Source organism: Fusarium falciforme, chromosome 7, assembly GCF_026873545.1.
Source record: "Fusarium falciforme chromosome 7, complete sequence".
Taxonomy (NCBI): Eukaryota; Fungi; Ascomycota; class Sordariomycetes; order Hypocreales; family Nectriaceae; genus Fusarium; species Fusarium falciforme.
Window position 1 is genome coordinate 477,437 of NC_070550.1, and position 19,762 is coordinate 497,198.

The 19,762-nt window shown below is 20.6% G+C and overlaps 1 protein-coding gene across 1 annotated transcript; it reads right to left on the reverse strand.

Annotated features, from left to right (window-relative positions):
* Window positions 1-14,142: 14,142 nt before the first annotated feature.
* Window positions 14,143-15,273, reverse strand: NCS54_00882400 (Hypothetical protein; the record flags this gene model as incomplete). Its single annotated transcript, XM_053154192.1, has 2 exons — window positions 14,143-15,129; window positions 15,190-15,273. The coding sequence occupies 2 exons, from the start codon at window positions 15,271-15,273 to the stop codon at window positions 14,143-14,145; spliced, it is 1,071 nt and encodes a 356-aa protein (XP_053010167.1).
* Between the last annotated feature and the right edge of the window lie 4,489 nt (window positions 15,274-19,762).

A 19,762-nucleotide genomic window follows, 5' to 3' on the forward strand; every position in this document is an offset into this window, starting at 1 on the left:
AGTAGGCTTCTTAGTTTTTTAATAATATATAGCTAATATAATTATACTTATATTTATTCTTATTATATACTTTATAATTATATATATTATCTTAGCTATATAGCTAGTCTTAGTATTATTATTTCTATTCTTATCTTAGGTTTTTCTCATTATTTAATTAGGTTATTAGTTATTAGTCTTCTAATTTCTCTTATTCTTCTTAGCTAACTTATTTCTATTAGTCTTTAACCTTATAAATAGTCTACTTATACTTCTAGATAGAATAGTATAGTTCTTTATAGTATTATATATATATAATACTAATAGTATTATATCAATAAAATACCTAGTAGCCTTTTATTGTATATTATATATAGGGTTTATTATTTAATTAAGCTAATAAGATAATAAAAAAAATAATCTTACTCTTATTTTTCTTTTTAATATTTTTTATATTATTAATATTAATAAGATATCTATAAAATACTAGGGTATTCCATATATATTAAGTATATTTATATATTATCTTCGGGGTTAAATAATATTTTATAATATTATTGGTTTTTAATTAATTCTTTATAATAGGCTTAAATATAAATTTCTTATTTATATATACTATTTATATACTCTTAGGCTATTTAGATATACCCCTCTTATAGGCTATTTTAATATTAGTTATTATTTTTATTATATAACTATAAGTAGTTTTCCTCTATTTATAAATCTTTATTACTTTTTTAGCGCTTTTATTATTAAGGGTACTTATTACTTTTACCTTATTAATATTATTTCTTTTTTTTATTTAAGTTTCTTAATTACTATAATAATAATCCTTTTATTATTTATTATATCTAATATACGGTTTTCTTATCTTATTAGTTCTAAGAGTAATTATTATTATATATCTTAGGTTTTTTTAATTATTCCCTTATTTATCTTACCTAATTATAAGCTACTTAAATATCTAGTTTTTATTTATATTTATCTTTATTTCTTTTTATTAATATATTATATTTACTTTATAATATCGCGATAAGTTTAATTATTTAAATTATAGTTTAGGGTTTCTTATCTTTTTATTAGACTTATTATACTATATTTATATATTTCTTATTTTCTAAGGGAAATTATTATTAATTTAATTAATAGTATCTTTTCTTAATATCTTATTATTTTTATAATAAACCTTTTTAATATAATTTATTTTATAATAATATTAGCATTTAAGGCTATAATGACTTATTTGCGTTTTTATATAGCTCTAAGTATTATAAAGCTAGCTTTAATATTATAAAAAGTATTATTACTTTTTTTTTATTTTAATTAATATTAAACTATAGGTTATTAACTTTATTATTATTAAACTTAGGGTTTTGTAATTTTTTTTATAAAAATTATTAATTATTAATTTTAATTACTTTATTAATATAATTAATAAGGTTATTAAGTTAATATTTTTTATAAAGTTTTATTTATACCTTTTTTTTAAATTTATTAAAAAAAATATTAGAGGTTTTTAATCTTAATTAAGCTTTAAAGTAAGTTGGAGAGATACTTTATTTTATATTCTAAGGCTAAGCAGGTTTATCTAAGTGCCTTAATCTCCTTTTTAGCTTATACCTTTTTATTAATTATTTTAAAAGCCTATTAGAATATAGCCTTAAAGGTCTTAAAGCTAAAATAGAGATTAATAATCCTCGGTAAAAGCTTAATAAATAAGGTAATAAGATATTTTTTTATAATAAATTTAAATTAAGCTATAATATACTTAATAAATTACCTTATAATATATTAGACCTTATTAAATATTAAGTTAAATTATATTAAATAATATACTATAAAGGTATATAGCTATATAAGAAGTATAAGTAGCTTATAGGTAGTTTTATTAAATTTCTCTAAGCGGTCTAGCTTTAAGATTTCTTTTATATTTTTACTACTTATAGTAATAATTATTATATTATTAACTTTTTAAATATTATTTATATATTAAGTATTTTATATTTATTATATTTTACTTATTCTTTTAATAAGGTTATATATATTATCTATTTTAGCGCTTATAATAATAATTTAAGCTTAAAGCTATTTAACTTTTTTAATATTATTATTATTATTTTTTATTTTTTTATTAATTAAGATAATTTAAATAAGTATAAATAAGTAATTAATAAGTAAGACTTATTAATAATTAGTTATAAGAATTACCTAAGTAGCTATTATATTTAATATTATTTAAGGTAATATAAGTATTTTATTAAATAAGAGCTATTAATATATAATAATTATATATATTCCTAAGGGATAAATTAGTTATATTAGGTTTATATTAATAAATAAATTAATTGTGCTATACTTAAATAATTAGAGGTATTATATCTAGTAATATACTTAAAGATATTAAGTATAACTAAGTTATATTAATAGCTAAGGTAGCTATTATATAAGAAAGTATAATAAATATATTTTATATACTTAGGCTTCCTTAAATAAAGCTAATTATAAGTAAGTATAATATTATTCTAGGATTAATATAGTCTAGGAATAATATTAGTCCTTAGTGTATTAGTCTTATTATAATTAGTAGTTTAGAACTTGGGATTTATGGGGAATATGTAATATCACCGCGAGGGTTATAATAAAAGTATTAATTTTTAATATTATTTTAAGTAATATTATAATTATTAGAAGTAATAATATAATATTAAATAATAATATAAGATATTATTAGGCTAATATTAACTAGAGGGCTAATAATACTTAGGTAATATTCTTAAAGGGTAATATAAAAGTTTTAATATTATTAAGTAATATTAGGGAGCTTATTTAAAATTTAAATTAATAATTAATAATATAAAGCTAAGAGATTAGCTTGAAGACTTATAATATTATATTTCTAAGTATAATAATTATAATAAATATAAATAAAAATAGTATTATTAAGAATATATATAATATAAGTATTATTATAAATATAAATAAAATAATTAAAATATAAATAATTAAAATATAAACAATTATTTGCTTATTACTTAATAAAATTAATCTAATTATTAAATATATAATAAAGTCTAAAAATATAAATAATAATATTACACATAAATATTATATAAAAAAAGCTAATATATATATATCGCTTATATAATAACTAAGTATATATAATAGCGCACTATACTATAAAAACCAGCTTACCCTATACTACTTAGCTAGTATAAGAAAAATAGCTATAAGCTTAAAAAGGATAGTTTTATAAACTTAAGTTTTTAAAGGATTTAAGAATAAATTTTTATATTTTTTAAGAAAAATCCATTTATAAGGATATACCTAAGCATATAGTATAAATTTATTTTCTTATATACTACCTTATAAAGGCTTTATATAGATTTCTTTTAAAGATTATATAAGACAGGTTATTATATAATATATATAATATTAAAATTAAAATTATTTTAAGCTATCTTTTAAATTTTAAGAAATTTTTTAATATTATTTTTTTAAAATAAAAATATATCTTATTATATATACTTATTTATTATATAAGCTATATATATATTAATATATTATTAAAAAGAAATAAAATATATAAAAAAACGTTAATAAAAAAATAATATATTATTATAATAAAAAAAGTATAGTAAAATATATTAAGGAATAAATATTGCTTATTTATTAAATATTAATAAATTAAAATAAACTTAAAGCTTAATTAAAATTAATAATATTTTAAAAATAATAAAATATTTTAATTATATATATTATAATAAACTAAATTAATCTTAAGTATTTAAGATAATATAATAAATAGCCTTTATTAAGGCTTTATTTATAAATTAAGAAACTTAAAGGAATTACTTAAAGCTTTTTTATTTACTTAAAGATCTTAAGGTCTAAGATTATTAAAGAGAAAGTAATTATAAGGATATAAAGTAACTATTAAATTTATTAATTAATTAGGATAACCTTAGCTAGATATTATATATATAAGGACCTCTTAAAAGCTTTATTATTAAGTTATTATAAAAGGCTTAGTAAGTTAAAGTCTTATATTTATAAGAGATTTACTTCTAATCTATGATCTTACCTTAATCTAGCTATTAAGGCTTATTATTTTATAAATTCTTAGAGTTAATATTAGAGTTTTATTAAACTTAAAAAAAGTTAGTACTAAGACTTAGCGCTAGACTTAGTAATAAGTAAGAATCTATAGGTTTAATTAATTAAACTTATTTAATTAAAGGTATAATATATATATCTTAGCTTATATAAATATATAAATAATTAAAAAATAATTTAACCTTATAATATACCTAAGGGTAAATTAAAGTAACTTAATAAGAGAAATATAATTTTATATATAATTAAGTTATTATATTTAATATATTTTAATATAAGAATTAATATTAAATATACTTTATAGGAATTTCTATACTTAATATTTTATTTTAATAAATATTATCTTATTAAAAATATATTATTACCTAATAATAATAAGAATAATTAATATATTTTTTATTTTAATAATAATAAATTATTATTAATAATAGTAAATTATTATTAATAATAATAATATAATATTAAATAATAACTTTTATATAAATTACCTAATATATTCTCTCTTTTAATAATTCAAGCTTAAATATAACTTAATATAAAACTATATTTATATACCCTCTTAATATATTTATTTTATCAAGGCTAAGCCTTAAAGTTACCTTAAATTACTTAAAATTATCACGACCATAACATAGGCCAGGCGGGGAAGCATAGCAGAAATACTCTAACTAAGCAAGGAACCGAAGGGACTAAACGTCGCTTATATTAGTCCTAGGACTAAATATTAAATATATTAGTCCTACCTTAGACTAAACCTAGAGAATATTAATCCAAAAATTAACTATAAGTATATAAAACATGCTTAGTATATTTTCTTATATAATAGCTACTTTAGCTATTAATATAACTTAGTTATACTTAATACCCTTAAGTATATTACTAAATATAACTTATACCTTATTGCTTAGACTATGCCTAATACTCTCTACTAATATAAACCTAATATAATTAATTTATCCCTTAGGAAATATATAATTACTATATATTAATAGCTTTTATTTAGTAATATATTATATACTCTAAGTAATATTATTACTATAATACCTAATACTAGATCTCTTTTTATCTCTCGCAATAAGCTACCTATTACTTCCTAGCAAAGATAACCTATAACTAGGCTAAAAGTACCTAATATCTAGATAAATATAAATAATAATAATAAAGAATATATTATCCTAGCCTTATATAAGGATAAAGTCTATAAACTTAAGAATAAATATAATTACTTAATTACCTAATATAATAACCTCTTAAATAATATATAAAATAATACTAAGATTACTTAAAAATAACTTATAAGTATAAAAATATCTATAAATAATATATAAAAATACTTTTATTAAGCTATAAAATAATAATAATAATAATATTAATAAATAATTAATAAATAAGAAAACTAAATTAATTAACTTATTATACTCTAAGCCTAATAAAATAACCTAATATAATAATAGGTTTATAATCTTAATAGCCTAATATTTAAATATAATATTATTAATATTACTTATAAAGATATTAATAAGATTATTAAGCCTAAAGACTTAGAGCTATTTAGTAAATAAGCTATCTATATTAAGATATTTCTTATATCCCTTAGGGTATATTAATAATATTATTTTATTAAGATAGCTAATATAAAAAGTAAGGTCTTATATATAAATAAATACCTTATAGGTAATATATTTACTTAATTTAAGCCTAAGCTATATAACTTTCTTAAAAATAAACCTACTAAGGAAATATAATTCTTTTTTATTAAATATAAAAACTTTAAAGATATAATTAAGTATAATATTAAAATTATTAATAAAAAATAATAAGTTATATAAAAACTCAAAAACTTATAATAAATAAAAGCTATTTTAACCTATATAATTAAGTTTATATAAATTATTTTATTCCTTAACTAAGAAATAAATACCCTTTAGATTATATTTTAAAAAAAATATAAAGATAATATTAAGAATAAATTCTATAAAATAGAAAAACCTAATAATCTTTAAGATTATATTAATATAGCTATTAAGATTAATAACTAATAGTTTAAATAATATATAGAGAAATCTAATAAGAGATAAATTTAAGGCAATAAGAATAATATTAATTAATCCTAAAAATAAGAATAAGCTAAGGGTAGTACCTCTTATAAGACCTATATAGGACCTATAGAACTTAAAGTAGCCTAAAAAAATAATAAGGATATTAAGTATTATTAGTATTATAAAAAAGGCTATAAGGCTAATAAATACTAAAAGAAGTAATAAGATATTAAGGAAGGGTATTATTAATTAAAGTTATAATAAAACCTCCTAGAAGGTAAAAAGTACCTAAATATAATTAACTAAGATAGTAACCCCTAGATAGCTATCTATACCGCTAAGATACTAAGAATAGTATAAAAAGAATATAATAAAATAAGACTTTAACCTAAAGAAGTTATTATACCTTATTAAGCTGCCTACTTAATAAAAAAATAAGCTACTAATAATTATATAATTAATAATATTATAAAAAAATAACTCTATAAGTTAATTAAACCCTTAAAGGTCTATTAAGTATATCTTATTAACCTAGATATATAAAACCCTCTATTAAAATTAAATAATAAAAAAAAACCCTATTAATAAATAATAAATAATTACTATTATTTAACTAAATAAATATTATAAACCTATTAATTATAGGTAATACTCTGCGGGAGTATAAATATAATAGAAATAAGATACTATATAAATCTATTAATAATAATATAGCTAATATATAGTACTCTAGGAAGATAATTATAAAATATTAATTTATAAAGAAATTAATAAATATTACTAGCTTAATATAACTATTTAATATATCTAATTAGCTAGAAAATAATAAAATATAAATAATATAAAAGATATCTATATATAAATATATTATAAGGAAATAACTATAAACCTAAGATAGCTTAAACCCTATTCTAACCTATAAGATAACCTATATATAATATCTATATACCTATAATATAAAGAAATCTCTTAGGTATTATATAAGGACTATTACTATAGTATATATATTATAAATAAATAATAAAATAATTATTTTCTAATCTAATTACCTTAGCTTAATATTAAGCCTTACTTAGCCTATAAAATCTTTTAATATAAAATAAAAAATAATATAAAAAACTTAATATTACTACGCTATAGTTCTATTTTACTAAAGAAAGAGCTATTAGTTTAAAATAATAAATTATTATCGCGATATAGTAAGCTATAATAAAGTAAGAAAAAGTACTTATTAGAAGCTACCTTAATATAGAAGCTATATTATACTATAAAGAAATATACTTATAATATAAATCATAGGTATTAGCTATATATAACTAGCTAGAATATATAATAAAGAAAGGATTTAATTTCTTAATTTATTTAAGAAATACTTTTATAAGAAATAATATAAAAGTATTTAATTATATTTTAAAAAAAATTATAGGCCTATAGATAAAGTCCTATAAGAATATATTAATTATATCTAATATAGAGACCTTAATAAGGTCTACCTAGAGACCTAGTATCTAGATTATACCTATAATAGTAATAAAGCAATAAAATAAAGCTATAAGAAATAAATTAATAACTAAGTAAATAATTATAATTATAAGGCCTATATAAATAATAAATATAAATTTAATTATTATAGCTATATAATATTAAAAAACTAAATACCCTATTTAATATGAGGTAATAGATAAATAAATATAAAAAAAAATTACCCTAAAAGGCCCTTTACTCTATAAATAAAGTATATAAGTAATAATACCTAGAACTAAAAATATAAATTAAGGGAGAATAATTAAATATTTTAGTAAATAATAAAACTAAGTAGAATTACTTTAATCTAATAATAGCTAATAGGCTTAAGCTATTATAGAGGTATAAATAAATACCTTATTTAGTTATTAACCTAAAAAAAACCCCTTTTAATTATAATAATAATATTATTAATAATAAGATTAATTACCTTAAAGTTTTTATTAAAAGAAAAAACTAAGGGATATTATTTAATATTATATTAAATAAGTAATATAACCTTATACTTAGGTACCTATAGTTATAATACTATAACTTATATTTTAATTAAAAAATTAGCTAAATACTTTTTTTTAATAATAAAATACTTTTTATAATAAATAATAACTTAGAATATAATATAAAATCTCTAACTTTTATTAAAAATACTAAAAAACCTAAGAAAAGGTAAATATAAGATACCTCTTTACCTAAAAGAATATAATATAAATACTATAATAAATAAAAATAATAAAATTAATAAATAATTATATATATTATATAATAGTTTTACTAATTAAAAGGAAACCTTAAATAAATTAAAAAATATTAGAAAAAAAATAACTTAAAAATATTTAATTATAATATTATATTTATAAAAAGCTTTTTATAAAAGAACTTAAAATAAGTCTACCTATATATATATTATAACCTTAAAATTAAATTTATTAATAAAAAATAACCTAACTTTAATAAACTTTACTTATTTAATAAAATATAATTATTAATATTAAAGAAATATATTAAAGATATATTATAAAAAAAATATATTAAGAAAAATAAGTTATTTATTAAATACCTTATTATATTTATCTTAAAGAAAAATATAAAGCTTTAACTTTATATTAACTTTAAAATACTTAATATTATTATAATTAAGAATTATATATTATTACCCCTTATTAATAAGTTAAAAGATTAATGTTTTAGAATATGATATTTTATAATACTTAACCTTAAAAAAGCTTATAATCTTATCTAAATTAAAAAAAGATATAAATAAAAAACTACTTTTTATATTAAATATAAATTATTTAAGTACCTTATTATGCCTTTTAGACTTATTAATATACCTATTATATTTTAATAAATAATTAATAATATATTATAAAAATATCTAGATATATTTATTATATATTACCTAGATAATATTTTTATTTTTTTAAAATAAAAAAAATATATAAAATATATCTATAAGGTATTATAAATATTATAAGATATTAAGTTATTAATAAAACTTAAGAAAAGTAAATTTTATGCCTTAGAGGTAAAATTCCTTAGATATATTATCTTATATAATAAGATATATATAGACCTTAAGAAGGTCTTAGTAATTAAAAAATAAAAAAAACTAATAAATATTAAAATATAATCCTTTCTTAGTTTTATTAATAATTATTATAAATTCCTAAGGAAATTTAAGAAAATTACTATACTACTAATTAACCTTATAGAAAAAAATAAACTATTTATATTTAGAGATAAGGTAAAAAAAGCCTTTAATACAATTAAAGAGCTTATCCTAAGTAAACTAATACTTAAGATATTTAATTTATCTTAATAAATTAACTTAAAATAAATACCTTAGATTTTATATTAAGGGCCTAAATTAAATAATAAGATAATAAAGGACTCTTATATCTAATTATATTTTACTCTTATAAGTTATATAAAGTAAAGCTTAATTATCTTATTTATACTAAAAAATTCCTTATAATTATTAATACCTTTAAGGAATTCTAATATTATTTCCTTAGAAGTAAATACTAAATATCTTTTAGAATTTAATTATATTATTATCTATATTAAAGAAATAAAAAATAACAAAATAGATACTATTAATTAATAACCTAACCTAGATACTAAGAAAACTAAAGTTAAAGAATAATTACTATACCTTATACCTAAAGGATACCTATAATAAAAAAGTATTATATAAACCTAATAACTAATACCTCTACTAAAATACCTTATACTTATTAAAAAACATAAATAACTAGTTATAGACTTTATTAAATATCTATAAGGATATTATTAAAGAAGTAATAAAGTCTAGACCTATAATAAGAAAATCTTTATCCCTAATAAAATATTTTAGACTATTTTTAATTATTACTACTACTAAGTTATATGCTATAGTAATTTAAAAAAAATAACTTAAGTTGTATAATAATATTATAATAACTATAACCTTAAGAGCAAAGTATAAAAAGGAATATATAGATATAAGAAGTATTATAAAAAAACTAAGGAAGTAAATAAATATCTTAGGATTACCTATATAATAAAATAAAATAATTTACTCTTAAAATAAATCTAAGAATATAACTAATAACTCCTAGATAATAAAAAAATAAAAAAATAATAAGTTCTAAATAAACCATACTATAAACTTATATATAAAATATATAATTATTAGCTATATAGATACTAAGGAATTAATAAAACCCTAAAATAAGTTAAGATAATATTTATTTTCCCTAATATAAAGAAAATTATATTAATAATTATTAAATAATATAACCTTTACGCAAAAACTAAGGCATAATACTATAAACCTTATAAAAAACTATAATTACTCTTAGTTATAAAATAACTATAAGACTTAATTATTATAGATTTTAGTATTAAATTACCCTTATTAAAAGAACTAACTATTAAGAACTTTTATAATAATATTCTTATTATTATAAATATATTTATATAATTTTCTTATTTTATACCTTATAAAGAGTTAATAATAATAAAAGAATTTACTTACCTTTTTTATTTTTATATTATTAAAATATATAATATATAACTTAAAATTATTATAAATTAAAAACTATTATTTACTTTAAAATTCTAATAAAGCCTTATAAGATATTTAAGAATTAATTATAAGCTCTTTATTATATACTATAAGGAAATAAATAAATAAATAAAATATATAAATTAAATACTAAAGTAATACCTTTAATATTATATTAATTATAAATAAACTAATTAAATTAAGAAGCTACTAGCTATATAGCTAGCTTATAATATAGCTATAAATAAGAGTATAAAAATTATATTAGCTTATATTAACTTTAGATTTATACTAAATATATACTAATAAATATAAGATATTATTATTAACCTTAAAGTAATTTTTATTAATAATTAATTGAAAAACCTATATAAAGAAATATAAATAAAACTTAAATTTATTAAAAATAAAATAATAAAATATATTAATAAGAAAAAAATTCAAAAATTAATTTTCTTAAAAAGAGATATAATTTACTTTATAATAAAAAATATTAAAATAAAATAATAAACTATAAAATTTAATTATAAATATATTAAACCTTCTAAAATTAAATAAAAAATCTTAAAATATATTTATAAATTAGACTTATTACCTAAAGTTAAGCTTTATTTAACTTTTTATATTTTATTATTTAAATTAATAAAAAAAACTATTTAAATTTAAAATTAATAATAAATTAAAAATAAAAATTAATAAATTAAAAAAATATATTATAGAAATTATTCTTAATATATATAAAATTAATAATATAATAATATAGTTTATTAAATAAAAAAATTACTTAGACTTAAAAAATATATAAAAACCCTTAAAATACCTTATTAATATATAATACCTTTTAAAAAACTTTTACTAATAATACTAAGTATAGGCTTATTAAGACTAATAATATTCTAATTAATTAAATTAATAGCCTTAAAAAAATATACCTTTATAATAGTAAATAACTCCTTATAGAGCTTATTTAATTCCTCTAAGGTATAAAAGCTATACTTAAGAGCCTTATTACTATATGGTTTAAGTAACTTCTTTTATTTTTAAATATAAATAAGTTTAGCTATTATTTCCTCTAAGGTAATCTCTACCTTAGCCTCTTTATCTTTTAAATATTTATACTCCTAGATATTTTTTATAATTATAAAAAATTAATTAATAAGCTATAAAAAAATATTAATATATACTTATAGAAAAAAGCTATATTAGCCTTATTATATATAACTTTTATATTAATATAATTAAAATAATAATTAAAATAATTAGAAATTACCTTATAAGATAAGCCTTAATAAAAGTAATAAGTATAAGGCATAATTTTAGAGCTAAAAGTCTTAATATAAATAAAAAGACTTTATATTTTAAAAAGTTTTTATAAAGAAATATACTTAGAAACTTAGCCTAATATTATATTAATAAAAAGAGATTTATATAAATTAGAATTACCTACTAATAATACTTAATTACTAAAATTAATCTTAAGGATAAAACTAATAAAGAGAGAACCTTATATTATAATTATAATATAAGCTAAGTAAGGAAATATAATATAAATACTCTAACTAAGTAAAAGACTAAAGGGACTAAATATTACTTATATTAATCCTATCCTAAATTAAACCTAGAGAATATTAGTCTAAAAATTAACTATAAGTATATAAAATATGCTTATTATATTTTCTTATATAATAGCTACCTTAGCTATTAATATAACTTAGTTATACTTAATACCCTTAAGCATATTATTAGATATAACTTATACCCTATTGCTTAGATTACGCCTAGTACTCTCTGCTAATATAAACCTAGCATGACTAGTTTATCCCTTAGGAAATACATAATCGTTATAAAAATAAATTAGCTTAATAAGATTATTAAAGCTAAAAAAGTTCCTTATAGTCTCGTAACCTTTATTTGCTCTTTAAAGGGTTTATTTAATAGCTTTTAATCATTTTTTATTTTAATTATAAAATACTTTTATTAAAAATAAATAAAAGTTTATTAAATTCTAAGAATAAATTCTTTATAATATTAATTATATTAAATATAGCTATTTCTTATATATTAAAGAGTTAAAATTTTTTATTACCTTATAATAATAAGAAATATAATTATAAGAGCTTTTTTACTTTATAAAAAAGATTTAAATAAAAAGTTAATAAATAAGAAGCTTAATTTATAAGCTTTTTAATAAATAAGATAAAGTTTTATATTTTTAATACTTAGGTAAAAGTTTAATAAAAAGTTTATTAATTTAATTCTAAGTAAAGTTTTAAGATATAATAATAATAAATTTAATATATAAATATAATAAATAACCTAATTAAATTACTAAGAAAATATATAAATAATAATAACTTAAATAGTAATTTTAATAATAAAATAAAGTATATAAGTTTTTTATTTTATTTTATTTTATAAAATATTTATTTATTTAAAATATATTTTAAATTAATTTATTAAGTAAAAATAATATATTAATATATTTAATTTAAAAAATACTAATATTAATTTATATCTTATATTTTTATTTAATTTTTTCTTAACTTATTATTAATAGCCATATCTTAGTATTTATTACCTAGCTATAGAAGTAGATAAATTCTTGTTAATTGCGTCTTTAGAGCTGCCACGCTAAAAAGAAAAGCTATAGCGGATATATAATAGTGACAGTCGACCTTTGACAGTGGCGATGGCCCGGCTAAGTTTAATTGTCAGCCCTACGAATCCCATTCCTGCCTAACTAACAACTCTAGGCTACGTCCTCAGAAGTATGAGATTATTCCTTGGTTCCGATCGCCCCCACCGCAGATCAACGTCCGAAGCCATCAGACTCCTCGGTTTCAGGCCCCCGACATAAAAATTCCAGAGCTGATGGCGAAAAACCAAAGGCTGTGCTTTGCGAAGCAGCACTCATCTAGGGCGAGAAGACGCGCCCCAGGGCTGTCACGGCATTGGATGGTGTTATTGGGCTTGACGGCCTCGGCACCGTTGTCAACCTCGTGCTGTTCTCATTGCGTCCTACGGGAGAAACAGGACTCGACCACGCTTTAAATCACGCGAGATTCCCAACCTCAAATCGCAGCCTCAGGCAGGAACTGATGAGTTTACGGGTTCTGGCCTGCGTTGCCTGGGCCACCGAGATTCAGGCTCATGCAGTAATGAAGTAAACCATTGAAAATTGTGTAAATTGCCACTGGAATTTGACCTATAATGTCCTTGCAGATATCCACAGGGCCAGGACTATAGTATTGTTATTGGTTCCGCCTCTGGTGTCTATAAATGGGTATTTCAGACGATATGAGATAGCTTATGATCGGAACGGTATGTCCATGTCTAGTTCAGACCCCTTTACTGCAATCTCGGTGGCCATGAAAGAAGAGATACAAGACAATCCTGGGTTGATGTTGCAGCCATGTGAACACCAGGCAATCCAGAGCCCTACCATCCTAGGGCCAGCTTGATTGATGCCTCGAGCAATGCACCGCCCTGAAATTGAGTGGCTTCATTTGGATGGTAATCACAGCCAACTTCTGAGCCTTGCGAAGGCCAATCAACCAAATGGGTTCTTACACCACGGAGTTGCCGTATCGCGTTCTTGAGCATCTGTACAGATGTGGATTTCTGAGCATCAGCCTCCGAGGGGTAGTTGTCGCTAAGCATTGGGGAAGACACAAAGAAGAAGTGGGCTTTTGGGTAGTGAGAGTGTATGCTCCCCACAAACGCAACCAGCGCTTTTGTAAGGTCCGCTGGATCGACAGGATCACGCACACCTAGATAGCTGAAGTCGTTTGTGCCGAGGTTGATCACTACAGCATCTAGTCGCCACGGCTTGGGAAACGAGAAACTGTTATCTTTGTCGTTGGCGCCGTAGCGTGTGTAGAGGACCGGCATGGGCGGTAGGGGGTCAGGAGGCGTCGAGGCATAGTTACGGATCAAGCCCTTGCCGCTCCAGGCGATGACACTATAGTCTGCACCCAAAGCACGAGCTGCCACAGCGCCGTACGTCTTTCCGTTGTTTTGCAGAATGGCCGAGTCAGTGCAAGGTAGAACACCATCGAGGCCGTATCCGACTGAGATGGAGTCGCCAATAATCTCAATCTTTCGTTTTGGTACCGTGGTAGGTATTAGAATGCCATCGGTGTCGACATCAGTGATGCAAAAACTACCCAGGGAACTCTCGGATCGTTTACGTAACTCGACAGTGTGTGTTCCCTTTGGCAGAGCCGGTGTCGAGATTGAGGTTCCGTTCACGTTTCTAATGAGAATTGGGTCGCCACCGTCGATTATTAGATCAACACTGGAGGTCCCGGTCACAGTGTTAATACCGATAGTGGCCTTTGTCCCGTCGAACGTGAAAGACACGCCAGTGCTCGGCCATGTAAGCTCCTTGGTCGCCGGGTTGACTCTTCCGACAAAGTTATAGCTCTAGGTACATAGGTCAGAGACGTTGGTTGTTGAACAAGCAAGGATGATGACTAGACTTACAGGTCGAGGAGCCTTGGCGGAGTTTCGAGGCAGCGTGGAGGCCGTAACGACGGTTGAAAACAAGACGAGTGTCGTCACCTTCATGTTCGCTAGCTAGAAGCCGTTGTTTGATGACGTGAGCGACGAATTTAGGAGTCACTGAGAGGGAAAGGGAACATCTATACAGCCCTCCTCCTCCCACTTGAAGGAGTAGCAGTTCATACTATATACTTTGGCAGGTCTCCTGATTTCCCTTCCGTGACGGACAGCGAACGTCCGAATTACCCCATTAGCCCAGACTCCACCTTGAAGGCTACCCACCCCGCGCAAAGACGACGTTACAACTATATTAGCCTATTTTAATATGATCACGCTCACCTGATGAGAAGGCTGGTTAAATCACCATGTCCTCGAGTTGAGCCAATAGATTCAACAACTGGACAGCTGTCAATGACCTTTCTACACGTATATTCTATTCTCTGTGATTGACATTGCAAGTTACATCATGATCCTCGCTGTCACGGCCATGACATGGGCCAGGCGGAGAAGCATAGCAGAAACACTCTAACTAAGCAGGGACCAAAGGGACCAAAGGTCACTCGCATTAGTCTAAGGACTAAATACTAAAAATATCGGTCTTACCCTAGACTAAACTAAGAGAATATTAGTCTAAAGATTAACTATAAGTATATAAAATATATTTATTTATATTTTCTTATATAATAGCTACCTTAGCTATTAATATAACTTAGTTATATTTAATACCTTTAAGTATATTACTAGATATAATACCCCCTATTATTTAAGTATAGCATAATTACTTTATTTATTAATATAAACTTAGTATAACTAGTTTATCCCTTAGGAATATATATAATTATTATATATTAATAGCTCTTATTTAGTAAAATACTTATATTATTTTAAATAATATTAAATATAATAGCTACCTAGGTAACTCCTATAAATAATTACTAATAAGTCTTACTTATTAACTATTTACCTATTATATTAGCCCTAGCTAATTAGGATAAAGATATAGATAATATAAATAGCTCTAATGATAAAGAAGTTAAATAGCTTTAGGCTTAGATTATTGCTATAAGCGCTAAAATAAATAATATATATAATCTAATTAAGAAAATAGGTAAAATATAATAAATATAAAATACCTAATATATAAATAATATCTAAGAAGTTAATAATATAGTAATTATTACTATAAGGAGCAAAGATATAAGAGAAATCTTAAAGTTAGACCTCTTAGAGAAATTTAATAAAACTACCTATAAGCTACTTACTTTCCTTATATAGCTATAAGCTTTTATAACCTATTACCTAATATAATTTAACCTAGTATCTAGTAAGGTCTAATATACTATAGGATAACTTACTAAGTATATTATAGCTTAGTTTAAACTTATTATAAAAGAGTATTTTATTACTTTATTTATTAAACTCTTACCTAGGACTATTAACCTTTATTTTAGCTTTAAGACCTTTAAGGCTATATTTTAATAAGTATTTAAGATAATTAATAAAAAGGTATAAGCTAAAAGAGAAATTAAGGCACTTAGATAAACCTACTTAGCCTTAAAATATAAAATAAAATATCTCTAACTCGCCTTAAAGCTTAATTAAGACTAAGAACCCTTAATATCTTTTTTCTTTAATAGACTTAAGAAAAAAGTCTAAGTAAAACTTTATAAAGAAAATTAACTTAATAACCTTATTAATTATATTAGTAAGGCAATAAAGATTAATACCTAGTAGTTCTTATAAAAGAAATTATAAAATACTAAGTTTAGTAATAATAAGGCTAATAACCTATAGTTTAATACTAATTAAGGTAAAAAAAGAAGTAATAATACCTCTTATAATATTAAAGCTAGCCTTATAATACTTAGAGCTATATAAAAGGGCAAATTAGATTACTATAGCTTAATATATTAATATTATTATAAAATAAACTATATTAAGAAGGTTTATTATAAGAAATAGTAAGATATTAAGAAGGGATATTATTAGCTAAATTAATAATAATTTTTCTTAAAAGGTAAGAAATATATAAATATAATATAATAAGTTTAATAAAAAGATAAGAAACCCTAGACTATGATTTAGATAATTAAACTTATTATAATATTATAAAGTAGCTATAATATATTAGTAAGAAGAAATAAAGATAAGTATAAATAAAAATTAAATATTAAAGTAGCCTATAGTTAGGTAAGATAAATAAGGGAATAACTAAAGAAAACCTAAGATATATAGTAATAATTACTCTTAGAATTAATAAAGTAAAAAAACCCTATATTATATATAATAAATAATAAAAGGGTTATTATTATAGTAACTAAGAAACTTAAATAAAAGAAAGAAATAGTATTAATAGGGTAGAAATAATAAGTACTCCTAATAATAAATAAATAAATTAACTTCTAGGAAGCCGCTATAGAAGGCTTCCCCTATAAGAAGTGGGTTATAGGATATAAAAGGAAGGAATAAGTTTTAATACCTATTATAATCTATTAAAGAGATTATAGATAGAATAATCTTATATAATATAACTATACCTTATGCCCCTAATATTAGGTTAAGGTATTATAAAAATATAATAAAATCTATAAATAGAAAAAAGTAAATTAATATAATAGATTACTATATAATAATTAGACCGCTAAAATAAGTAATAGTAATATAAATTAAACTAAGTTTAAATAAGATGCCTAGAAACTATAAAAAGAATTATATAAAAGATACTCTTAATAATAAAAGTATTAAAAAAGTAATAAAGAATTATAAATAAAAAAAAACTACTTATAGCTATATAATAAAAATAATAACTAATACTAAAATAGCCTATAAGAAAAATATATCTAGATAGCATAAAAATATATAAATATTATATATAAATAAGAAATCTATATTAGAGCTTATTATAGGGAATTAGCTAAAAACCTATAATACTAAGAAGTACCCTTTAACCTATAAGATAATATATAGATATACCTAATATATAGGGAATACCCTAGTATCTTATAGATATCTTATTAATGCTATTAATATAAAAAATATTAAGAGAAGAAATAAAAATAAGATTATTTCTTTATTATTTTATTAATATAACCTAATAATAAACCTTATATATAATATAAAATAAAAGGATACTAGGTATTTTATTAATATAATACTATTAGTAATATATATACTAGGTATAAGGAAGAACTATATAGAGCTACCTAGAAGTATAAATAAACTATTTATAAGGTCAAGGACTAATAGAAGCAAGTTAGCTAAGAGGAATAAAAAGAATTAAAAGACTAATAACTAATAACCTAATTAAAAAATAAAAAAGACCTAAGATAAAAATAAAAATAATAATACTAAGACTAGCTATATAGCTAGGATAATATATATAACTATAAAGCATATAATAATAATAACTATAAGTATAATTATATTAGCTATATATTATTAAAAAACTAGGAAACTTATCTATAAAAGGGCTATAGGCAAAAGAATAGCTAATAATACTATAAAGGGCCTTATATATTATAAAAGGAGGTATTAACCTAAGATATTTTAAAATATTAGTATAAGTTAAGGGAGAATAGCTATGCGCTTTAGTAGATAATAGAGCTAAGTAGAATCTATTTAACCTAAGGATAGTAAATTAGCTTAAGTTACTATAGAGATATAAGGCAAAGCCCTATATAATAATTAACCTTAAAGGGAAATAATTTAATTATAATAATAAAGTTATTAATAGTAAAATTAATTATATTAAAGTTTTTATTAAAAGAAAAAATTAAGAAATCTTATTTAATATTATACCTATAAAAGGCTATAACCTAATACTTAGGTACTTATAGTTATGCTAATTTAACTTATATTTTAACTAGAGGACTAGCTAAGTGCTCTCTTTTAATAAGAAAGTACTTTTTATAATAAATAATAACTTAGAAAATAATATAAGATCTTAAACTTTTATTAAAAATACTAGAAAAGTTAAGCAGAGGTAAATATAAGATACCTCTCTACCTAAAGGAATATAATATAAATACCATAATAGATAGAAATAATAAAACTAGCGAATAATTATATATATTATATAATAATTTTATTAATTAAAAGGGAACCTTAAGTAAATTAAGAAAATACTAGAGGATAAATAACTTAAGAATATCTTACTCTAATATTAGATCTATAAGGAACTCTTTATAAAAGAACTTAAGATAGGCCTATTATTATATATATACTATAATTTAGAAATTAAATTTATTAATAAGAAATAACCTAGCTTTAATAAACTCTACTTACTTAATATAATATAATTATTAATATTAAAGGAATATATTAAAGAAATATTATAAAAAGGATATATTAGGGAAAGTAAGTTATTTATTAAATACCTTATTATATTTATCTTAAAAAAGAATAAAAAGCTCTGCCTTTATATTAACTTTAGGATACTTAATATTATTATAATTAAGGATTATATACCGCTGCCTTTTATTAATAAGCTAAAGGATTAATTATTTAGAATAAAGTATTTTATAGCGCTTAACCTTAAAGGAGCTTATAACCTTAT